At 35.7% G+C, this 26,041-nt stretch overlaps 4 protein-coding genes across 16 annotated transcripts in view; all 4 read right to left on the reverse strand.

The window, feature by feature from the left end:
• Window positions 1-647, reverse strand: part of LOC108004477 (enhancer of split mgamma protein-like) — a 29,847-nt gene extending 29,200 nt beyond the window's left edge. For 3 of the 4 annotated variants that reach the window (XM_028664053.2, XM_062085256.1, XM_062085255.1), the window contains exon 1: window positions 87-645. The gene's annotated coding sequence lies outside the window, so the exon portion shown is untranslated. Of the gene's footprint in view, window positions 1-86 lie in introns of all 4 variants that reach the window. The other variant, XM_028664052.2, reaches the window with a different exon arrangement.
• Window positions 648-5,519: 4,872 nt separating this feature from the next.
• On the reverse strand, window positions 5,520-9,102 carry LOC108004483 (tubulin monoglutamylase TTLL4-like). The gene has a single exon (XM_017067438.3). It carries the CDS (start codon window positions 8,477-8,479, stop codon window positions 6,782-6,784), a length of 1,698 nt encoding a protein of 565 aa, XP_016922927.1. The 5' UTR covers window positions 8,480-9,102; the 3' UTR covers window positions 5,520-6,781.
• Window positions 9,103-9,222: 120 nt separating this feature from the next.
• LOC108004451 (tubulin monoglutamylase TTLL4-like) overlaps window positions 9,223-26,041 on the reverse strand; it is a 171,658-nt gene continuing 154,839 nt past the window's right edge. For 8 of the 10 annotated variants that reach the window (XM_062085259.1, XM_062085263.1, XM_062085258.1 and 5 more), the window contains 2 exons: window positions 13,417-13,473; window positions 9,223-12,241 (listed from right to left, as the gene is read on the reverse strand). In XM_062085259.1, the coding sequence (XP_061941243.1) occupies window positions 10,516-12,222 (1,707 nt within the window). In that variant the 5' untranslated portion in view covers window positions 12,223-12,241; window positions 13,417-13,473 and the 3' untranslated portion in view covers window positions 9,223-10,515. Of the gene's footprint in view, window positions 12,242-13,416; window positions 13,474-22,830; window positions 23,406-24,645; window positions 25,094-26,041 lie in introns of those variants that run through there. The other 2 variants (XM_017067374.3, XM_017067373.3) reach the window with 2 other exon arrangements.
• On the reverse strand, window positions 17,079-18,696 carry LOC108004452 (enhancer of split mbeta protein). Its single transcript, XM_017067376.3, has one exon. It carries the CDS (start codon window positions 18,390-18,392, stop codon window positions 17,721-17,723), a length of 672 nt encoding a protein of 223 aa, XP_016922865.1. The 5' UTR covers window positions 18,393-18,696; the 3' UTR covers window positions 17,079-17,720.

Here is a 26,041-nt window from a genome sequence, read left to right on the forward strand (position 1 = left end):
AAAGACAATTATTTATATAATTAATATTACTCATCTATAAAAAAAATCATTAAATTATCGCCATAAAACTAGTTTCGTGCACTAACCTCAATCATATCATTCCCGCGCAATCGTAGCCAACTTCAGGTTGTCCAATCACAATTCCAATTAACCAAACCCGCGTGATCCTAACCTAAACCTTTCTCGACAATCCCAAAGTCATCCAAAGAAACCGCGAAACTACTCATTTCGACATCTTCATCAGCTTTCATCCGCTTGAACGCGTCATTTTCAAACCTCACTGTAAACCACGCAACCCACTCAGGCCACCGCGAAGCGACGTGCGATTTCCACGGTGGACAAACCGGCCATGAAAACGCTTCGCGTCGCGGTTCAAAAATCATGACGGGCGCGATCACTATGTTCGCGATTTTATTCGCGAGGTATATAGCAAGTAGACAGATCGCGCGGGACACCGGCACGTTCGAGCGCGAAATCTATGGCGTGCAACGAATTCGAAATCGCTTGCCGTGGCGGCAGCGTGCGGAAGCGTGGGAACGGACGCTGTTAAACCTTCTCAAAACAAAACACGAGCTAACTACGTGCCGGGAGAAGGGGGCACGCGACGCACCTGACTACCGGCGCAGCTTCCCCCACTCCGCAACCGCCGCGCCGCCACCGCGACCGCGACTGCGGCTGCGCCGCAACCGCGCGCGATACACGTGCCCCTGCCCCCCTCCCCGCGACCGACCAAGCGCCCACACCCAACCCATTACCGACCGAACGGTTTATTAAGTCGTTACCCGGCCCCCAGCACGCCCCCGCATGCCGCCGAATTCCGCTCCTTTTTTTTCTCCTCTCTTTCCTTATTTTACGTACCGTGAAATATCGAAACGTCATAGTATCTATATTTGTTTATTAGTATCTATATTTCTTACTGTTGGATCGAATAGAAACGTAGTACACAGATATATACTTAAGCATCTTTACTGAAGATGTAACATGTAGATACCGATTAATATTGATATTATATTGATATTGTTAATATCTTGTTTTGTAATAACATTGAAAAGGAAACGTATAGTAGTTGGAATAGGAGATAATTCTGAAAATAGAAAATATTAAATGTGATAGAAAAAATATTATATTGGAAGATTTCGAATCTCACTGTTAATTTTTATCATTTTCTTGGGAAGAGTAAATTTGATAGATGTTTTTTTTTTATTGGAATGATAAAGATAACATCTGCTGGTCTCAGATGTATACATCAAAGAAAGCGGGAAATTCTATCGTTTCTTTTTAGATCGGATCTTCAGTAATACTATATGTTATAATTGTCGAATGTTATCTAATATCATTCATTGGTTATTTATTTAACTTTAAGATGCATTATTCCACTTTCTTATCTTCTTCCTTTTTATATTTTCTTACATATTTCCTTTATGTATTTCCTTTATATATCATTGTATTTGTGTCACAATTGTATACAAATTAACAAAATTTAATAAATTTAATAATAAATTATTAATCAATAATTTCAAGTTCAAAAATACAATAAAATACTAAAAAAAATAATAATAAATAATAAAATTAAAATACATACAATATATTATTTATAAAATGAAATAAATATTTCGAATATGTATATAATTAATACTTATTTAATTATTATTATTATTATTTACAAAATGATATAAAGAATTATTAATTTTTGAAAATATCCTTATTTATTATCGATAAAATTTTGTTTTAATTCTAAACTTTCATATTTTCACAATCATTTTTATTTTAAATATTATAACATATTTTAGCAATTTATTTATAATTGCTAATTTAAAACAAACTTTATAATTTTCTATGTACGATATCTCTGTAATCTCTTTTTATCAAGTATATAAAAAATACTTACTTTGCACATCAAAGGAAAAAATTAATCCTTTAGTTCTTGTTTTTCATGAAAAAGCATAAATTTTCTGCACGTGCAACTAACTGTATTAAAAGTGTGCCGTTCATTGCGGAATCGTTACTTTCTCCAGCCAAGAGATAAACAGTACGTTAATTGATCCGAACTGTGTCAATTCAACGTAATAATAATGAAGTTCGTGATGTCGTGTTACACTCGACAAGGAAAAGAAGAAAGTAGCTTATCTCTGCAAACTTGTATACATTTATACACCTTGCAGCATATAATGAAGAATATTCGATTTAAATAGTTGCAATCATTGACACGTGAAAGTTGATTTATATATAATTAAAGATGCATATTGTGCATATTTAAAGTGTTGAAGTTTTTTATTAATATTACAAATGATTACGACGATTACGAAAACAGATAAATACATAATGTATAACAATCGTAAAGATAAATTTTTATCAATTTATCTATATATAAATACCTGTATTATCTTAAATATTTTATCTTTTCAGAGAAAATAAATTAGATTGTTAAAATTTTAATTAAGTAACTTACATATAATAAACATTTTTTACTTAAGAAAAAATTTCAGAAAGAAAAATTATTTGTTTTGAAGGAATAAAAATTATATTATATCAATCATTATATAATATTAATTAAAATAAATTAAAAATAAAAATTTTTCTTTCCGTTACATTTCTACTGTTCATCATTATTATCTTTTATCACGTACATACTTAAATAATGATTTTATAATGTAATTAAATTTATATATGATTAAATTTTGAACATTCATGAGCAATAAAAATTCTCTTCTTTGATTCTGTTAAACTCTATCTATCCCTTTTATTTTTTATTTTCCCTTGTTATTATGAATCAATGATCTGTAATGACGGCAATAAATTTGACTGTGCATAGATGCCTTCCAAGAAATCATCCTTCATTAAACTTGCCATGGAGTCAATTTGAGCAAATGACAAAGCGTGATCGTAAGTGCATTAAATAGCGCATTAAAGCTGATGGAATGATTTTGAGGAATTAAAAATAATGATAAAACGATTTCTATTTGATTCTAATCATGATAATTAATTCTTTGGTACGTTAAAATTATGTTAATAGATAAAACAGATAAATTGCAACAAAAAAAAATGTAACATACTTACTTATGTAAAACCAATCTTAAAAAATATATTTTACTTTAAATTTGATTACTTATCCTTATATCCAAAATATTCTTCTAAATATCCATTTATAGATCTAGAAATTTAAAATTTCATAAATTTTACACTTTTTATTTCACATTTTTGATTTCATTTTTCACATAAAATCCTCTTGCGCAATAATTTATCGACGCATAATATTAATGAATCGATAATTTATAACTTAAAATTTAACATATCTATGAAATAATAGATTAATTGAAATTTATAAAATTTCAAACATATTGATAATATATATTCGATATAAGTTGTGTAAAATTTTGCTAATAATATTAACTGAATTGTACGTTATGAAAAGAGAGACAGCCCGTGTTACAAAGGTAGTCCAAATTTTCAGCGATCATCAAACGAAAAGACGGGGTCCTTAGCCTTACACGCGAGGTTTGTAGTAGTTGCGTAACACATACTCACGACTCGCATGAATGAATGCATTCATAAACCTGAACCCGACGCAGCGTGCATGTTACACATACACACAGTTGGACTGCAATCTCAATAAGAAAATATGTCTATTATGTTGTTACAATAACGATATCAATTCATTGACTGTCGTGGCACTGTGCGAGCCCTATTGTCTTCAAACGATTGCTGGCCTGCCCGTATTTGACAGGCCACGTTAACCCATGTTTTCTTTTCTTTTCCTCTGTAAACGGAATTCGCCTCTCCCTTAACGAAATGCAATATATATCGTATATTGTTCCGCGCGTGAAAATTTATGTAACGAACAAGAAGAGACACAAATGACTCGTGGGTACACATTAAGTGACATTAATTCTCAACTTCTTCTTTTTTTATGAATAAGATAAAATTATCAAAAATAAAAAAGGAGACCATCTGTTGGCTAAAACGAAACGATACAGGAGAGATGATCATGTAACATTTCAAAAGACACGTACTTGTGTTACGTAATTAATACGTAAATTTAGTTGTACATAATTTTTAATATCTGTATAGTTATTATGGAAATTATAATTTATTAATATCATGTATTACATCAAAATTCGTAATTTGAAACTTAATTTTTCGTTTTATTTTATTTATGTAAAATTTATTAATTAAATCCAATACCCATTTCGTATATGAATAAATATGTTAATACACATAACTGTATATTTGTATACACGTGAATTCTTAATATTTATATACATGAATATTAAAACGCATAATTATATATTGAACACGAATTTTTAATTCTCTAACATGTATTACAGATGTACAGTTTTAATACACGTTTAAAACGTGAGTCTTAATCAAAATCTTCTATTATAGATATGTAAACCAGTATTATCATTAATCATTTAAGTCATTCTTAAAATTACTTTAATACTCTTTATAGATAATTTAATTATGTCATATATAAAACAATGTAAAAGCTATGTATTGTAGTTATCTATTAATTAAGTTATTTATAAATTTTACGTATAAAAGACTTACCAGAAATAAAGTCTTCGTATGATAATGATCATTCTTAACCTAAAAAGATAATTTCCATTCAATGTAGCTTTCAGATGATCGACATATATTTCAAAATTCTCAACATTCTTCTGAATATTCAGTGATATTAACAATGTCTTGAAACATTGAATATATTGATGCATCAAACGTTCTTTAACAGTTTTAACCAATAAAATTTTCGTCACTGTTAATACGTAACTACAAACATTATCCACAATAACGATTACTGTTAATTAATTGTTAATAATTATCATTTAAAATTATTAATTTTAATATTCTTTAAGCATAACTTTTTTTTTAACTTCTTCCAAAATTTATACTTCCTTCTATAAACCAATAAGTACAAGAATTTTCTCAATCTCGATCTTCATCGTCGAAAAATCGTTACGATTTAAGTTTTTAAAAAAAAAAAAGAAAAAGTAAAGATATTTGTAAAAAAAATTGCAAAGGGATAGAGACGTTTGCGAAGAAAGCTCAAACTCGAGACAATGATTTCTGGGGGATAATTGATTTCGTCGGCTTATCATGGATCGTACTTCCTCCGGACAAAACTGATATACGATGTTTTAACTGGCGGACCACAGTCTGGTAATTGAATTTAAAGGGCGGAAGCGAAGAAATCTGGTCCCCTTTCGTATTAACCTAATCAAGTTCAGTTGCCGGTACCGTCGGTCGTCGCGGCCACAATAGAGACATTAAATTGTTAGTACGGATTTATTAAACCCGACGCTGTTACAGCCGTGAAACTATTTAACTCTTCGAAGGTCTGCTCCGTTCCAATTACGCGCGAACGAGCATAACCGCCTACCCGATATCTCTTCTATCAATCTTACGCCGACTTTGATATCTTGAAATTCTCCGGAAATTGCAATTAATCTTCACAAGTTGGTTCTTCTTCGATCTGTTTACGATATCTTCTATCCATAAAATTTTTTTTCATTTTATGCATCTTTCGTTTGTACAAATTTTTATTAATTCTATTTTACATAATTTCCAATCTTTTTCTAAATATATATATATATATATACACATATTATTATTATGAATTTTGTCTTAATATAAATAAAGTGTTCAATCATCAATTATTTACATATTTACTGTAAATTATTAACAATATTTAGCTTTAAATACTTAGTTTATACCTTTTCTTTCTATACAATATTTTACATTTTGATAACGATGTCATTATCAAAGTATTTTTTTTATAAAAAAAAAATTGCTTATTAATCAACCAGTGAAATAATCTAATTCTATGATATTCAATATTTGATTTTATTATGTTATTCTCATGTGTGTTATAAGATGTGTGATGTACAAATTTCTCAAATCGTATAAAATATTGTTACACATCAATGTTTTACATATTATTTTTATGGTAACGTGTAAAATTCTCAAAATGCTATAAATTCCACGATACAATTGTTTTGCAAATTGATACAACATTGCTTCCTTTATTTTGTTAAAAAATAATAAATATTAAAAACTGTCGATATCCATATTCATAATCGATTCGTTATATAAACGGTGCTTTATAATTATTTAAATTATTTAAATATGAAAACTATTTATCATTATTTAAATATGAAAACTAAAATAAAAAATTGAATACATTTTCATCTCTATTTCTGTGAGCATTTGCTAATTTTTTTAACTCACTACCAAAATTAATTACACCCCTAAATTATGCGAACCTATCAATAACTTTACTTCTAACCTTATTTTCAAGGGAAGACACTAAAGATTAAAAACGTATAGTTACCCAAGATAACATATTCGGGACGGATCGGAAAAATTCGAACGAAATCGCCAGAAATCTCGATACTCTCGTATCGTTATAGATTTCTGCGAAAGTTATGAAATCCAGGATTTGAATATAAAAGAAAAAAAAGAAAACATATTAAACAAATTAAATTTTTATTTTATCGTTAACCCATGAACATTATCCCCTTTTTACATATTTTCTCTTCCGTTCAACATTCGTTCTCGAAACGATCACGTCCGACTTTTGCCGAACAGAGCCGAAATCGAGTTGTTCGCGCATTCTTATTACCGATAAACGAATCTGGATTTCGAAACTTTCGATAATATCGAGAGATCTCGATATATTATAGTCTCAAATATTTGGCTTAAGAACGATTCACACGTCTCCAAAAAAGATTCCAAAGATACTCTTAGATATTTCTTACCAGATTACAATTATAAAATCTCATCTTCAAGACAAATGATATTTCTTCTTGCAAAGCTTTCTTAGCCTCTCGATACCCTTTGACCGATTACGCCCGTATTCGTGTTCCCACGCGTCTAATAACAAATTATAGTATCTTGATTCTTCAAAGAAAGTAAAGTATTGATACGTATCGCACGTAGGGAAGACTCTCTCGAACCGACCCGATTGAGTAATCTCATCCTCGTGTTTTATCAGCACTCTAACGTCATCCGGTGTTAAGTTCTTCAATATCGATTTCAAGTAATACTTCCTACTAGCTTTTTTCATTATAGCAAATTGCTTCTTCCTATCGTCCCACGTCAGCATACTCGAATACAAATGTCTGTTGTAACAGATCACGTGTTTCTTGTAAATCACTCTCAAGACCTTCAGTTCCTTGGGGCTCAACAGGTCAGGTACGTGAAAACCGACCAAATTTAGATAATCCTTTGCCAATTGGCCTTTGATCAATTTACAGAGCGGCGTGTCAGATTCCATGGAGGGGAAATCGTTCACTTCGAGTAGCCACGGTCGATAATGTTTATCCAAGAGAACGTCGAAACCGAAAAGCTGATAGAAATTGTACGTGCTCATCGAGGTCTTCTTCCATGCTTTGTACAAAGACGGCTCCGCGGAGATGACGGTTTTAATAGCTATGTCCTTGATCTTGGTCCAGATCTTGATAATATCCACGTTATCCGTGGAAGCCAAATATTTCCAAAGGCAGCTCAGCGTCCACATGTTGCCCTTGCACTGGTTCGGATCGTCGTTCGGCCTGAAGTTCGGGTTGAATTTGTTCACGCTCGTGTTCGTGAGGTGCATGAACTTGTTCGACAAGGTGTTCACGTGATTCACGTATTTTTCCGTAGCCAGCCTCACCAGACCCTCCTTATACACGTATATCCTGAGAGGATCGATGCTGGTCAACAGCACGTACAGCCTCAAGTCGAATTTGATGCCGTCGATCAATCTAGGCGAGGAGATGTATCGTTGCACGACGAACGACCGATACGTCGGTATCTCGTACAAATGGGACACTATCTTGATCCCGCTCCCCGCGCAACAATCTGGCGGCTTAACGATCCAAAATCCGCCGTTCTTCTGCATAAATTTGCCCAACAGGTATCTCTCGTCGGGCAGGATGAACGTCAACGGTATGAAATCGAAATTCTTGCTCCCGAACTTTCTCTTCATCCTTCGGAAATTCTTCGAGAGGGCTATTTTGTCACCCAGCTCGATGCTGCTCGGGAAATGATTCACCTTCGAGTAAATTTTCGTCCGTCTTAATCTGGAGTAAGCAGCGGTGCTACACCAGGTGCCGCACCAGTTGTCCGCGGAGCTGTTGGTCGTCTTGAATCCGGATTTCTTCGCCGTGTTGGTCACGATCCCAGTTGGATTCTTCCTAGCTTGCCACCATATCAGATGCTTAGTGATCTCTGCCGGCAGTTTCGTGGTTTCGTTCGTGTGGAAGATGATGAATGGCGGGACGTAGGCGAACAGGCTCAATCTCATCGGTAACGACAAGTTTTTGTCACCGGAGCCGACATCGGGGATCGTTCGACGGATTCGATAAGGTCTGGCCTTTAACAGCGTTTCGGTGATCTCGATGTACGTGTACAGTTCGTCGTCCTCGAAATAAGTGTTGTTGTACGATAATTTACTGAAGCAAGTGCTCGTGCAATCCTCGGTCATTTGAATTGTCATGTTCCAATTCTCGGCTTTTTTAAGTTTGTTTCGGGTCGGTTCGAGATTTTCTTAATACTGCTCGGTGGTTCTTTCTTCGATCGATCGAGTCAGGATGGATCAGTTGCACTGGAAATTTAAAATTTTTTTTTTTTTGGCCGAAAGTGGAGCGGTGGGGGTTAGTGATGAAGGTGAAATTGCAATGAAGTTTGCGCTTAATAGTTTGTGTTTGATGCGGTTTGAAGTTGGGAGATTTTTAAAGCGATTTAGAATACCAGTTTGAAGTTAGAATCAAAAGAGCTCGTGTTTCATTGAATAACGCCATAAAATGGGAAATATATAGGGATATACTTATGCGTTGTATATTTGCCTTGATGCGTTTTAAATGTGGTTGCAAATGAGCTTTCGTTGCAATTGACTGAAGTGTCAGTTCTACGAATTTATAATTATTTCGGGAGCTAAGTTCAGGGATTTGAAAATATAAAAAATACGACCGTTTAACTTGCGAATAAACTTTTTTAACATTGAAATTAATTTCTCATCGAGTGTAATCGTATTGTAATCTACACCGAAGACATCGTCTATTTATTTTATTAAAAATTGAAATTCCCATCGTATATGTTTGGTATAACATGTAATGATCATTAATACAATTTTGTATTAAATAGAATAAAAAATTAATTGTAATATTTTATCGTCAAATTTGTTATATATATAAGAATTATCGTGGGAGGAAATGATTTGGAAAATTAAAAATACATATATTTCGAATCAATTCTTATTTTTTTATTTTATCGCCGAAGAATTTAAAAAAAGAAAAAAAATTACAATAATACGATATTCGAAATAATTGACATTGTAATTTGCATATCTTCTTTCGTAAAATTAACCTAATATTTCGAATTTATCGTTGTGTCGTTGTAAATTGATGTAAATGGATACAAATGATATTTCGAACGAAAAATAAAATAATATTTTTTGTTATGGTATTATTAAACAAATGATATAATTATTCTTTTTAGTAATCATTAAAACAGTGTTCAATGGTTAGCACTGATCAATATAATGCGCAAAAATAAAGGATTCGTTCAATAATGCTAAGTAACTTTATCCTTTTAATTAATCTAATGTTAATAAATGTTTTCGTTAACACGTTCTGCCCTGTATGAATATCTAAAATCATCAATAACAAACATAAAATAAATAATGATATTATTTATCAATTTGATTTTTCAAATAAAACGATTCGGAAAACTTAATCATTATCTTTTTATCGAATAAAAATTAAATATATACTATACTATACTATACTATACTAACTTAATCTTGCTTCGTAATAAAAATTAAATTAAAGAACTGAACGTGTTAAAAAATACATACTTACGTCGATATAATCGTTTTTCATATAAAATAATTTGACAATGATATTATTATCTCTTTATAAAATAAAAAAATTAAATAGTCCGATTTAGTCGTTAATCTCATCTCATCGTGGAAAACTTTGAAAAATTATTTTATCTGAGCAATTGCGATATTACAAAAAAGACCATAAAAAAGTTTTACAAACCTGCATGGATCAATCTTAATCGCGTTTGGTATTGGTACATCCTTTCCGGTTAAATTTGAAATTTAAAAACCAAAAAGAAAATAAGAAAACTAGAAAAAGAAAGAAAAAAATCCATTGCGACAATTTCTATCGTTGTAAAATCGTTTTTATTAAGTCAAATAATGCCATTTACATTAAGGTAAATTTGCACAACCGTAGTAAAGGCACATGACGTAAACATCTGGTGACGTAACCTTTCTATCCAATCATTTCTATACAACAATTGTATTTCCTATACAAGTTGGTGATACATATTACGGTATCTATATAAAAAAGGGATAGAGCGAAGTTTTGTGTTTTCTTTTTTTTCTATTTTTCTCTTTTTTCTTTCCTTTTCTGATTCATTTTTCACGTCGCTTTATCGATTATGAGTTTAAGCTATATAAAAAAAAAAAAAAAAAAAACCCTTATACAGTTTAGGTCCCTAAATAAGAACACAATGTATCCCTTATTAACAGACCGGTTCCAAATGATACTTTTGCTGGCACAGTTTTTGCAATCTCATTATCCCTTCCGATCTGTTATCCGCGTATTTCACCTCCCACGCGTCAAACAACATGTTATAGTACCTTGGAACGTCAAAGTACTGCAGGTACTCGTAGCTATTGGCAGTTGGAAAGATCTTCTCGAACCTGTCCAATTGCGTCAGCTCGTCCTCGTACATGATCAATTGTCTAACGTCGTCCGGGGTCAGATTTTTGATAATGGACTCCACGTAATCCTCACGATTCCTCAAATTCATATAGATCGAATGCTTAATCCGTTCCTGGTTATTCAACCCGAGTTTATACAGCCTGTAATCCTGGCACACCATATCCAACTGATACTTCTCCGCTAATTTTCTCGCTTCCTCGAACGACAACGTGTTTGGCAATTGGTATCCGGCTATGTTGAACACAGTCTTGATCAATGGACCCTTAATGGCGGTGTCGAGCGGCGAGGAGGATTGCAACGAGGGCGATATGTTCACCTCGAGCAGCCAGGGTTTCAAATTCTCGTCGAGAAGTATGTCGAAGCCGAACAGCTCGTAGCAACAGTAACGCGATGTCGTGTTGACCCTGGTCAACGGAGTGATGTTCGACTCGCCAGCGATCATCGTCTTCACCACTATGTCCTTCATGGTCGCCCACAATTTCGAAACGTTCACGTGCTCCTTCTCAAGATAGGACCAAAGCGTTCTCAGAGCCCATTTGTGCCCCGTGCAAGAATCAACGCAATCGTTGCTCGTGTAGGTGGAGTTTGTCTTGTTGATGCTGTAATTGGTCAAATGCATGAAACGGTCGCTGAGGTAGTTTATGTCGTCGTTGTATTTGACCGAGGCGAAACGGACCAAGCCGTCCGGGTAGAGGTAGATCTTCAAAGGGTTGAAACTCGTTACAAGAACGTAGAGGCGCAGATCGAACTTGGCGCCGCTTATCAGTTTAGGCCTGGACAGGTATTGTTGCACTATCACGGCCCGTTTCCTCGGTATCTGGGACCAACGGTGCACCACCTTGATACCCGTACCCCTGGCGGAGGCGGGCGGTTTCACGATCCATTTCCCCTTGCTGCCGAACTTTTTCCAAACTTGACGGAAACAGGTGAGATCGCGGGGCAGAACGTAGGTGCGTGGAACGAAATCGAACTCCTTCACCTCGTGTTTCAACATCATCTTGCTCAGATTCACCCAGAGACAATCCTTACGTCCTATCTGGAACGTGCCCGGAAAATGATTGATCTTCTGGGACTCCTTCACCGCCCTGAAGCACGACGACTTCATGTGCTTGCCCCAGGTGCCGCACCACTCCTGGCACCTCTTCATCAGTTGAAAACCTGAGTTGATCAAGGTACGACGTACGATTAATGGTGTGATCGTGCTCAGATGCCACTTCAGGTGTTTGGTTACTTCGTGCGGCATTATTGGCCCCTTGCAGTCGAACGACTGGAACACGATGTACGGCGCCACGTACGAGAATAAACTTCTCCTCAACGGTGTTTTGTCTTTCTTCTCGCCATTTGCAGCGGACAGCCGTTCCAGGGTCAGAACACGCTGATCGATGTCGATATACGGGGATATATCCTCATCTTCGTCCTCATTCTGGCTCTCGAGGTCACCGTCATCGATACTGTACTCGACGCTCGCGATCTCGTGATGGTGATTGTACGCTATTACGTCCATCCTGGACAGTCTGTAACATCTGTGATGAAACAGGTTTGGCTTTAGTTCGACGGATACGTGGTTTGGATTGTGCGTTTCGCGAAATTTCAGCGAATTAAACATCATTTTCTCACATTCGTGGTAGCGCGTCATTTTCGCAGCCTATCCAACCTACAAACGTCGTGTGGCTATACGTGGGATCGAGATATATCGACGATGTGTACGTCATGAAGATCGACAACTTCTGGTTAAATTTTCGCCGTGGATGTTGCAAACTTACGTTGCTTTTTCGATCTTCGAAGAAAGAAGATGAACAATTTCGAAACGACCGAGCATATCACTATTTCTGATAAATTCGCGTCTACAAGAATATTTTTTAACTAAGTCAGCTTAGAAATCACGGTGGATCGCGTAGGTGATGTTAAACGTACGACAATTTGTGCTTCGAGTTGTTTATATTATTGTAAACAAGATAGAAATATTATAAAACGAGAAATACTTTTCGATAATCGTTTAAATTCAAAAATTTTTAAATTATCTATTTTCTACCCTCTTTTATATTTTCCTATTCTCCTATCTATTAATAAGAACGAATAACCGTGTCAATAAAATTAAAAAGAATCGAAAAAATTTTTTCTTTCGTATATATACACCATATTTACATCATCGAAACTTTTCTTTCAGAAGAGTAGAAACTTTCTCACGAATAATCAAAGAAAAAAGTTAATGAAAGATTAAGAATAAAAAAAAAACAGATAGAATAACGGATGCACAAATTCGTGATACGAATTTAACGAGACAGATAATGACAGGATGGAGGCTCCGTGTCGTAACAGTGAACCAATTCACCGAGAGAATAATTTTCGTGGAATACAAACCGAGCTTGGAAATCGTGTTCGATTTTCACACGATACGTAAAAAAAATATATATATATATATTTGCCAGGATTAATAAACGATCCTTTTTCATTGAAGAGACATATCGTTATAATTCTCTTTGAACGATGGCAGCTCGTAGAAATCGATGTTTATCGATGCATTTCTGGCCTATATTTAAATACCGCCGTCTTAATGAGCCGTATTCGTGTAGATCTTATCTCGTGGAATAATCGTTTAATAATCCTTTAAATAAGATCCTTTCGTGCACGCGTTATCACGCGAATGTTTAACCAAATTTTTATACATAATATACGTAACCTGCGTCTTTCCACGTACCTATTCAAATTATGTAAAAGGCAGCTGTCAGCATCATGCAAACGGAGTTTCGGCTATCTGCAACAAAAATTAAATTATATATTCGTTAATTTCGATCGATTGCTCATTATATTTATACTATAAAATCTGTTATTTAAAATTTTAATAATTCAATTCAATCGATCTTTCGATAGCACGATAAATTTATTCGAAAAATTTACGAGGCAAGATTTCTAGATTCGAATTCTAAGTTTTAGAATAAAGATAAACGATGCACGAATCGATTAAAATAGATCCTCAGGTCTATGGATCTTTAATATAATCTCATTTGTTATCAGAAGAGGATAGAAAATATTACGACAAAGAAAATAAAAGCATATGATAAATTTTTAATTATTAATATCTGATTATCACACACGAATTAGCTTATTATGTGCTTATTATGTATCATTCTGAAGGAACTTTTTCTGTAAATATCCATACATAATCGTATTTTTAAATGTTTGAATCCGTTTGGAACAAGCTTGTAGGCTTAAACCACGTTTATTTGGAATAAATTACTAATTAGCTCGATTTGTGATTTCGTTTAAACAATCGATGCCACATTCCCTTCAATTCAAATTTATCCGTTCGAAACTTTCAATCAACACTGCGCTTCATTATTCAAAATTAATAACCGTCCATATTCACAAAGAATTCCCTTTCAGTTTCTCTTTCGTTTATCCCTACACACCACGAATGCTGAATTCGTCCCCGAAACTCACGAGATCATCATCTCGAACTCACACTCTCGGCGACGACGCACCAACTTTCAAACTTTATTGCCATTCGTTCGTAAATCGAGTCGATTTCCGGTGACACCGATCCAATTACGTAAAGGAGGCGAAACATTCGAATTGTCGCGGGAAAGCTCGAGAAAAAAGTGCGAAAGCGCCTCCCCCCTCTCCCTACCTTCCCCTCTCATTATAAACGGACAAAACTTCGATGATTGCTTGCGAATTCGACACGCAATCGTTCGAGCCGCGATCATTTCCCTCCGAAAAAAAACATCTGCCCTCCTCCTTGTTTATTATGGTTTTTAATCGGCCGCCACGTATCCGATACGTAATTTATGGCGCTGTGGATCGCGCGTCGAAAGTGAATCCGGAACTCGGTGTATGTAATTGAGATAAAAGGAGGGGAGGGAGAAGGAAGCGTCGAAACGGCGGGAAAATTGATTCGAATTGCTCTTAATACGTGTTTTGCTACACGACTTTTAGAAAGGGGGTTATTCGTACGCTTCGTACTTTAGGCACGTTAAGATCGATTAACGTGAAGGGTTGTAATTAGACTGTAATTGCGTTTCGCGCAAATTCATATATATATATATATATTTATATTTTTTTTTTTGTGAAAAGTATGTATTTACAGGTATTTTCGGGGTAATGGGATTTTATAAGTGATAGAGTTGATAGGATTAGCTTGATCTTGATAGATATTTTCGTATCTCGTTAACGAAGTGAACGAAATTTCGCATTTTTTAACAATAAATGAATATTTATATAAATGAGGAATATTGGTCATTCTTGGGAATATGGGAATGATCGAAATAATTGATTAGATGTATCTCTATTATGCAAATTCGAGCACAGATTTTCCATTTATATTTCAAATAAAAAAATTTGTTATTGAACAGACGTGACTTCATCTCTTAAACAGAAAATTTTATGATAAAATAACAATAATCTCTTGAAAATATTTATATATAATTATGAGACAAAAATAAATTTAATAATAATGGGTGCTATAGAATCCAATTTCTTAAGAAGTTCATCATATCATCCTTATTTTAACCTTTCCTTTTTTTTTTCTTTATAAAAATAAATAATTCTCTTCACTAATTTTTAAATAAATAAATAAATAAATAAAAACTAAGTAATATATATATAAAAACTGTGTCTTTAAAAAAAAATATCTAATTTACCACATAAGATGCATAATGTAACTAAGAAAACAAAATATTTCGAAGACTGTTACAAACGATAATTTACAATTTTCCACGATTTCGATCTCGTGGATCGAAACAACTGGAAGAATGTCCCAAATTACTGTCATTAATAACACGTTTAAAATTAACCTTTCGTGCATTTAATCATTCTCATCGCGTCCACAACGAGAAAGAAGAGATCAAAGACGATTTGCAACGATGTTCCAAAAAACGCGAAACTCTCTTTCCGAGAGTCGAGAATTTATCTCTTGTCGATGGCTCAACCTTTTTTGGATGGGAAGAATCGGGCCTCCTCCTCCTCCTCCTCCTCCTTTCGATGGCCTCGCAAATTACAGGATCGAGAAATTATAGGACACCCTATATAGCAAGTTGCGAAACGATCCACGCGAAACGTTTTTCAGGCGGAGAGGATTGATGGATCCACGTGTCGTGAAAGTAGCGAATCAGTGATCCATCGAAATTAGGTTATCACCGGAATCGTGTATTTTTTCCCTGAGTTTAATAATTGCCGGAATTGATTTAACATGGATCCAGAACACGAAAGATACACGTTAATACATAATACCGTTAAAAATTTATCTTAAATGATTCCTTTTCTCGACAGGATACAATTTTAATTACGGATAAAAATGTAACGCAATGATTTATATTAAGGCTTTTCGGTAGTTGATATCGTGGTATGGTATGTTACGATCCGTATGTTAAAATAATTTTAATATTCAGTGTTATAAACGTAATTGTATCAATAGTCAGAGTTGTTAATAGTCAGGATATCGTGATATTACGTTGGCTGATTGGAGATTGAAATGATCGAAAAATTCGTAAGAAAAAATATAAAATTTCTTTCTCTACAAGAAATCATAACTCTGCGTCTCCCTTTTCTTTTAAAACATCATGCTTAATATGGCGATCGATATTTTATGTGTCTTTACTTCGAAATTATAAATTAAAACGGTGTTCTTTTAATCAAGCTTTCGCTGAAATTTGTCAAAGAATTGATAACCGTGACTTAAGTGACAAATTATTCCATTAAATTTTCGCTGATCTTCTTCATATGTTTTCTTCAAACTCTCATACCATCATTAAATAAGTTCTTCAAAATTTATTTTAATCTTAAAGAATGACAAATAAATAACGTTAAAAATTTATTGTCCTATTTATCTACTAATTATTTAGTTTATAACTCTTTTGACAAAAAAAAAAGTATTGATCATCTTCCAATCAATTCTCTATTTTATAAAATTGCAATTATACGCGAATTATATTTATAATGATATTCAAAATATCTAAATAGGAATATACTTTTCTTAAATTAGATATTACAATATATTTCAACATGCAATTACTTTTTATTATTTGAAATAAAATTAAATTTGTTTTGAAAATAATACGAATAAAATTTTCTCGAAAGAAATCATAGACTATATCTTATCCTTTTAAATAAATTTGATAATTGATAAACGATTAAAAATATACATTACAATAATTTTAAAGCAATTATTAATTATCTCTAATTTAATTATTGTTTTATTTTTATGCCAATATAAAATTTTTAATATCATTCTTAAAAATAATATTTTTACAATAGATCCAAAAATATTAACTAATATGATAAATGATATAACTAACTTGAATACTATTGAATTATAATAAAATAAATGATAAGGACGAAGGTTAGGAGTGATAACAACCAGAATTCAAATGATTGAAACAATGTATGTTTATTAATTTCTGCATGATATGTAATTATAATTTTTGAACAAAAACACCGTATATTTCATTATGTCTAAAAAAAAAAAATTGCCTCTTAACTAAACATAACAAATTATAATCTATAATAATAATAATAATAATAATAATAATAATAATAATAATTATAATAATAATAATATTAATATTAATAATATTAAAATAATAATAATAATAATAATCCTTCTACTTTACGAGAATATAGTTTGTCTCAGGTACAAAAATCGAGCCCTATCACAGACGTATCACTTAAAGCTTCATCACCTATTTACAGTGAGATGAGAGAAGGAAACAGAGAGAGAAAGAGAGACATAGAAATATAGCATCTCGAGAAACAGTGATCCCAATTACGATTAATTACTTAACAAAAAAACGATTATATCAATCTATAATTATCGATCGAACACCTCGAACGAGAACGAGGCTCAACAATTTTCAACGTATGGAAGACAAATGATTCGTCGTTTTCTCCCCTCCCATTTGCTCCTGCCACACACAGCGAAGCTTCTTCTCCATCAGGGAGGAACGGAAGTTAGCTTGTCAAAGTTCAAAGTCTTCAAAAATTATCGAAACTTCATCCTTCGTCCAATCACCAAGGCCTCCAAACAGCGTTCGACGACTCCATAGACTCCCCGGACGAACTTGCCACACTGACAGGACTTTGGGGAGGCGTGTAAACATTCTGCGGCACGTTGATCATCACGTTGGTGGTTGGACTGACGGCTGGCGTCGCCTTGCTCACAGCGTTCACAGTGGACGCGACGGTGGTGGAGGTGGTGGTGGTGGTGGTGTTGTTTGAGGTGGTGGTTCCAAGGTTGGCCGAGGAAGTTCCTTCGAGTCTTCGAAGGCAACCACCGAGGTGTCTCATCAATTGTGCACCGGCAGCAGGGTGTACGGCGGCCGCGACAGGGGTGGACAGGAACGAGGACACTTCCTGCGCGCACTGGGTGAACCCCTCCCTGAATCTGTCCGCGTAGCTGTTCTCCGGCGTGAGGGTGAGCCTTCTGGCAGCCCTGAGCGTGTGAAGGTGGCGGACGGTGAGCTCGAGAATGTCAGCCTTCTCCAACTTGGCCACATTCTCCCCCTCGGCCTGAAGCGCGGTCACCATCAGATCCTTCAGCTCGTCCAGGCAGCGATTGATCCTTGCCCGCCTCTTCCTCTCCAGCATCGGTTTCATCACCTTTCTGTACTGATAAGTCCTCGACACCGGCTCCTCGTACTCCATACCACTGACAGGCGTGTAGCTGGTATGCGGTGCCATCGTTTATTTATCAGATTACTTCTCCTCACTTTCCACTTGTCACAAACAAAGCCCGTGTTCCAATGCAAGGAACGTATTCGAGAAACTCGAAATGTTCCAATTCAAAACGATGATGATAATAATGATAATAATAATAATAATAATAATAATAATAATAATAATGATGATGATGATGATAACTCAAAAACGCGTTGGATATGCGTTAAAGATAATATATATGTATATATATAACGTGTGTGTCTCGGAGTGCCGAGACAAGCGCACGATACCGTGTTCACGTCGATTCTGAGTGGCTGGTGGGGACCGAGTGGCTACTTATACTCTCGACCGCTTTCCCCCACCAACTGTCCCACCCGTTGCCCCTTCCACGCCAGTCAGGGGACTGGTGGCGGGTAGAGGGGTGTCGAGCGGGGAGACGGAAGGGGAGGAAACGCACGAGTGAACCCTGTAGCACAGCAGCCGGAGCGTATCGTGGGAAGCTCGCGGGCCGAACAGTTCCCACAGATCTGGGGGCCTGTTGGGCCCGGCACAGGTTCCCTCCACGCGTCTCCGCGTCACTGTGTGTACATACGGTATACGGTTGTTCCTTGGTATTTGTGTGCGCATGGTCGAGTGGCGCAGGGGGGCCCCTTCGTTGGTGCCGGAGAAGGCGCAGGAGAGGACCTTTTCGTGCACACCTGCACGCACTCTCGCGGGGAGGAATGGAAGGGGGTTTCTCGGGTGTGCTGCCGCTCTGTCGTTGCCTCTGCTTCTCTCCTACTACTGTTTTACCCCTGCGCTACACCCGTGGCCCCTGGCCCATCGTGTCAAAAGCGGGTGCAGGGGAGTCAAGATCAGGGGAAAAAAGAAGCGGCGAGCACACGCCATGACGCGCGACCAGCACGAGGACGACCCGCGCGATCCGCTCAACCGATCCGAACCGATCTCTCTTTCTCTCTCCTTCTTCTTCTTCTTCTCCTTCTTCTTCTTCTTCTTGGCTCTCTTCGCTGCTTCTCTCGTTCGTCGCTTTTGTTCGAGCCTATGCTCGAGGCGAGTCGAAGTCGAGAACGATATTGTTTCGCTGATTCTATCATACGCGCGCGATATATATATTGAATGATTCTTTTTTGAAACGTGAATAAATAATATAAATATTAAATGATTAATTAAGAAATTTTTTTATCACGATCAAAATAATAATAGCAAATAATGGATAATTTATTTCGTGAAGAATAAATAAATAATTGAATTGCAAATTTATTTTTCGTACGAAATATATGTATTGCATAATAAAGATAATTTAAAGAGTTAGATAATTAAAGATAATTAAAGAGTTATTAATTGCAAAAACAATATAAAGAATATTTTTCCTGTCACGAAATATTGCTTTTTTTGTGTAATTACCAAAATGAATATTATTTCTTCTGCACTTGTTCAAAGATTTTTATATTTACTTCGCTTTTTCCAGATTCATTAATTGATGAATCTTCTCGAGTGTAATGTAATCAAGTAATTGCACTTGTAATCAATATGTCCTTTTTTATTCACCAAATCAACATTTTAAATTGTCGGTTAATCGATTTATTTTTTTTAAATTAATTTAAATTTTTTAAATTGTCTCTCGTGAAAACATTCTCTTACGCGTCTCACCATATCACAGAATAAGAGAAATTTGCGAAATATTTTTTCCTCTTCGCTTTTGAATCAGATAAGGTAAACAGCGTGTACTTATATTAAAACTATAGGAATCGTGCATCTGTATCTGTGCAAATCGTAAACATCGCGTCGATCATTTTTTAACATTTTGTTTTCTTTTAACATCTTTATCGACAGAGAAGCGATTACGATTGATTATTTACCATTTGAGTAATAGACATGTATATTCGGTTCCAGGATGATCAATAAGTTGACAATGAAGTTTATTTTGATAAATTAATATCCCGAAATAATCGTCACTGATCGAGAAGAAGAGAAATGTTGACCAACATTTTTTGACTTTCACGAAAACACTTTCGCCGGGGAACATCAATTAAAAAAATTTTCATATCTTTGCCACGCATCGATCAACGAATAATCCATTTTCTTTGACAGCAATTCCATGTGATAATTAACTCGTTAAATAACATCGAGACGAAGACATATTACGATCCAATATGTGAAACATATATTCATTTTTATTAATTTAACCATTCACACATAATGTTCGAAGAAAGAGGATTCTACTATTTTTGAATTTTCAGAATTAATTTTTCGTTATTTATACCAGTACTCATATACATATTTTAAACATGCAAACTACTACATGATCCACTTTATGACATGAAATTTTTTCTAATTATCAAAAATAAATATTTTCAAATAACTAACATTAAGAAAATATTATTTCGACACAATCAATCTCGTTCCAGATTCTCGTTTCGAATCATGCAACGACAAAAGTATTAACGAACCAAGAAGAGGGCAGAAACTTCTCACACAATCTTTTATTCGCCTAACCTAACCTGCCAACGTTACACTCTGCCCCATGCAACCCATCAAAGATCACCCATCTCGTCATCGTGGACGACGTGAAACGCGGTGCAATAGCACGCGGCACTTGTCGGCACGCTAGGCACTCGTATCGACATCGAATTTTCGATAAGAAACGAGTTCTCTCCGAGGGACGCTTTATATTTTTTTCTTTTTGCACGCCAGCTAAGCGGATGATGGTCCGCTCGCTTTGACCGGTTTATCGGAATCCAACCGGCTCGTTGCGTCGCTAGAGAGGAGCCACGACACTTGTTGATTCACTGGAATACCACCGACAAGGAGCACGTGTCGCCACCACTCTTGAGCGCTCCGCCGCCTCCGCTGAATCACGACTTGGCGAACTGGTCGAGCGTTTGCTGGACCAGTTTCTAATTCTCCTCGATGTGGAACAATTGAAACTGTCGCGCGATCGATCTTTCCATTTGTGGCGTAAATATTTGGCACGTGGTAGTTTGAGTCATTTTCGATCGAAAGGTTAGGTGTTTTTGAGGTTAGGTTAACATGGAAGATGCGTGGGATAATTGAAATGATTAGTCGAGTGAAATATTCGACGCGTACTTCGAATTTTGTAGTAGGTGTAGTGAAATAATTGAAATAACTTTCTTTGAATTTACTAGCCGAATGAAATATTTGACACGAGATATTTCGAGCTTTCGTGTAATCGATGAGTCAGTTGATCTAAAAGAAGATTAGATTGGATTTGCTCATATACCTAGCTTTCTTTAGTAATCGTGTCTTTATTCTAATTCGTAAACGAATTATCGCTAAATAATCGCCAAATATAATTACTCGAATATAAAGATTTAATTGAACAAAAATTTCGTTTATCATTCAAGTATTTCATTATTCTATTTTGTAATATTCCGAATAACAAAAATAATTCAAATAATTAATACCAAATAATCTCTCTATCAAAAATTCTCTATAAGAGAAAAAAAGAAAAAAATGAATTTACTTTTGTGATTTACAATTCCAATTATTCTCCTCCTTTTGCCACTCATCAGAAGACCAGTTCGACGTTAGAAAAGGGTTCGAGTAACCGGTTTCCAGATTGCTGAGATCGGACTCGACAGTCGATTTTTCGAATTAAGCGTGCGATCTTAATGACCAACAGCCCGTCCCTGGTGCAGGCCGCTTGGACAGGTTTCGCTTGCGGGACATAACGAGGTGTTTAGCTCTTTTAGAAAGGCCGAGTGGGCTGGTCGAGTACTTACAAAGTTTTCCCTCTAAACTGGAAAACCTGATCGAAAACTATGATTTTGTCCATTTTGTGAATTTGTTTCTGTTCTGGATATAGATGGATGTCGAAGAACAGATCCATTTTATCAGTTTTTGAATAATTATACATGATGTATAATTGACAAAAATTTTAGGATTATGCGAAAACATGATTATATATCTTATTCCTTTTGATTCAAGATTCTTAATTGCTGATTAGAAATAATTTTATCTTTGGTTTAATAAATTTCTTACTTTAAATAATGTTTACATCGTTCCTTTAATTTTTTGATCTATTCTGATTATATTAACAAGATTTAGAAATCTCACTTAGAAATGAATCAAAGAGATTCTATGTTACGAAACTTGATTCAAAGTTAAGAAATACACATAGGGACGTATTATATTTAGATCTAAATATTAGAAAAGTGGTTTTAGAAATTCCAAGTAGAAATTCCACGTAAATTTCTAATGAAATGAAGCAATGAACAAATAAAATAAGAATCGTCAAAATACTTTAAGTAACATTACAATAAATTATTAAGAATATTATCTATACCAAATAAGATTATTTAAAGATTAACAACAAGTAAATAAAAATCAATTTCATAAAAAGAAGTAAAATCGAATTAAAATAAGAATTTCATATATAATAACAAATAACTTATGCCTGGGGGAAAAAACATATAAAACTTTTCCAAAAATTCATTACCTTTCGTGTGCTTTCCTTAATAGGCTCTCACTCACAAAATCGAAAAAAGAAAGAAAGAAACAAAACAATAAAAAGAAATATATATGCAACTAAAAGAAAAATATATGTAATTACAAATAGCAAAATACACACATATCACGTATCACTTCATATATTCTGACACTTTGACAAATAATAAGAGAAACACACCTAAGTCCAAGTGCCTCTATCTCGCACTCTATTATCTATGACACGCGGCGTGTTCGATACAATTGTGCCGGACTCGGCACAATATATTTTCGCGTTCGTTTTGGCATTGTGCCGGAATTCTCGGTTACGCTGAAATAATTTCGTCAGCCGCGGTACCGATGTGTCATCTATTTTATTATTAATGCGCCCGCATCAATGGCCGACTCCGATCATCGTTGTTAAATTTAATTTTAAATCGTACGAGATCCTTCTCAATTTGGCGATACCGGATTATATTATATGCTTTTATTAATCGAGGGTCGATGATTCATTTGATATTTTTAAATAATCACGCCGCAGCGTGAAACAATAGCTTGTATAATATCTCTTTATTTATGGATCCATTTTAATAAGACTTAAAACGATCGAATATGATTGATCAAGAAGAGTTAAAATTAAAGGAATTGAATTATTGTTTATTTATTTTATTGGATATGAGAAATAGTAATCATTCGAATTAAAAATAAATACGATTAACGCTTGTAAATTCGAATAATTTATTGCCATCCTTAATATCGATATTACTCTTTTCTTAAATATCAAGTACACCGCGATAAATACTTTCTTACTTCCAAAAATCATCCATCATATTTATCATCATCATTAGATTTAAAAAAATTAAAAATTTCATCGATATATTCCCATATCCTTCGACATCTACAATCCATATCATCAACGATAGCACGAAATCCTTCGAATGGAACTACAGTTACGTCAATTTGCACAACGAGTCCCGGGCTATAGGATCGCGAAACAGGTGCACGTGTCATCATTAATTTCCTCGTGACAGAACGATCCCGCTGAGGAGAGAGAGAAAGAGAAAAAGAAGAGGTACTAACCTTTCAAAGGCTTTAAACGTTTCCATCGCGATGAAACGTAATTTTTTTCTCTCTCTCTCTCTCCAGACCGATTGATATAATGTTTCCAACGTTGAGGACGAGGCATTAGCATGAATGCAGGCACGCCAGTAAAAAGAGAGAGATACCGGTAGGATAATTACACTGATTGGTCGTCCGAGCCGGATATGGTGGATATTCTCCCTCTCTCTTTCTCTCTCTGGCGCGCGCGCGCACGCGACCGTGTGCCTGTTAAGTTGAACGAAACGAGTGTTATCCGCGATGGCATGCCGCTATCATCGGGACATCGGCTCTACGTTGTTATTAATCGTATTAACAACCCTGCTATCATACTATCTCGACCACCGATCGGATATGGAGTTGCTCGTCGCTGATTTTAAACGTGGTTTTTTTCACTTTTATGATCCAATAGATTTGTAATTTTGCGTAATAGGTATAGAGATATATTGCGGGCTTGAGATATCAATTGACTTTTTTTTTCTGACGGCGTTGATGGCTAGAGAGGATATTCTTAGATAGACCTCTTACGGGATTTATATTTTTTTTTTGCATAAGATATAAAGTGAGAGCTATTCCAGAGGCCGAGACAAATACAAATGTGTCGCTTATTTATTGTATCGCATAATATTAAACTGAAATCCCCAAACTGCTACAATTACCATTCCAAATTCGCATAAGAATCGCAGAGAAATCCAAAGAAACAAATACGGGCGACAAGAAGAAAAGTTACCTGAACGGGGCAATCAATATCGTCCAACGAAGCGAGTCCAAGGCATCGAACGGAGTTGCCCTATGTTTACCGAAAACGGCGCAGATCGAATTCTTTCTCCCTCTTCCGATCCAAGCGTGTAGCCTTTGCTTAGAAACCGGTAGTAGTACACGGCAACCGAGACAATCAGGCCGGTGTAACGCGGAATCACGGTAGAGAAGGTGTAAGGAGAAGGCCGCACCACCGGAGTAGCAGAGCCGCACCACCATCAGTTCACCGACGCCTAATTCGGAACGTGCTGGTATACGAAACGCTTCCGCACTGCGTTCATCGTCTCCCTCTTCTCCATCCTCGCCGCGAAAACGGTTGTACGTAGCTCCGTCTCGCTTCCATCCGCGCAGCGAACCGTGCGCTCGAACCCTGTACGAGGTTCAGATTCTCCGTCCTCGTCCAGCCCACCAGAATGGGTGTACAGCCACCGAAATTCCTCCGCACACTCGTACACTCGTTGGCTCGTGCTACGAGAAACGTGGGAAGATTCTCAGGCCCGAAGGAAGCCTGAACACGTCCCCACCACGTGCAAGGGGAACACGCGTTCGTAACCGTCTGCGTGGCCTTTGTGTGCATGCGCGGCCGTGTGTTGCACGTTAACGGTGTGGCGCACGTACACACGCGTGCCCTCTCCTGTGTGCGCGCGTGTGGGAACACGGTGAGAGGCAATGCACACTCCGTCTCGCTCGCTCTTCCCCCGATCGTGCATTGTGCACCCAGCCGTGAGTCCTCTTTGTGCCGGTAGAAGAGGAGCCAACCTGGCCGGTAATGTAACCTTAGCGTGGCCCCATTGCCGCTTGTTGTGCGCATAATACGAGGCTATTGTACCGAGCACGGGCCATATTGTTGGCCACATCTTCTCTCGCCCGGCACCCTACTGCCGCGCCAAATATCCCCTTTCCTTCGCTTTTCTTCTTCTCTACTTCTTCCGAGATTCCGTTCCTCTGACGCCTGTCTCTTGTCTTCCTCGATTTCGAATCGGGGAGATGATTATGTGGAAGGGTCGGACGAGGGTTCGTAGTGTATGCAGGGTTTTTGTTCTTGTTGGTTTCTGGTGTCGCGTTGTTGACACGGCTGGATTAGGGTGAGATGATATTTTCATAATTGGATGGGAAAATCGGATAATTTCGATGACTTTGTGAATAATAGCCTGCTAAAAAATATCTCTAGGCAAAATTTAAAACATGGAAAGAGCCGAAAACTTAGAATTGGTTTCTTTTCTCAAACAAATTATAATTCGAACTTATTTAAATTCGAACTTTTTTAAATTAAAAAACAACTCCGTACAAAATTCATAGTGTAAATTTTTCCAGAAAATCGAGAAATACACTACATATTTTACGTAAAAAATATTTTCAACAAAATA

The sequence above is a fragment of the Apis cerana genome, linkage group LG14 (assembly GCF_029169275.1).
Source record: "Apis cerana isolate GH-2021 linkage group LG14, AcerK_1.0, whole genome shotgun sequence".
In the NCBI taxonomy this organism is placed as follows: Eukaryota; Metazoa; Arthropoda; class Insecta; order Hymenoptera; family Apidae; genus Apis; species Apis cerana.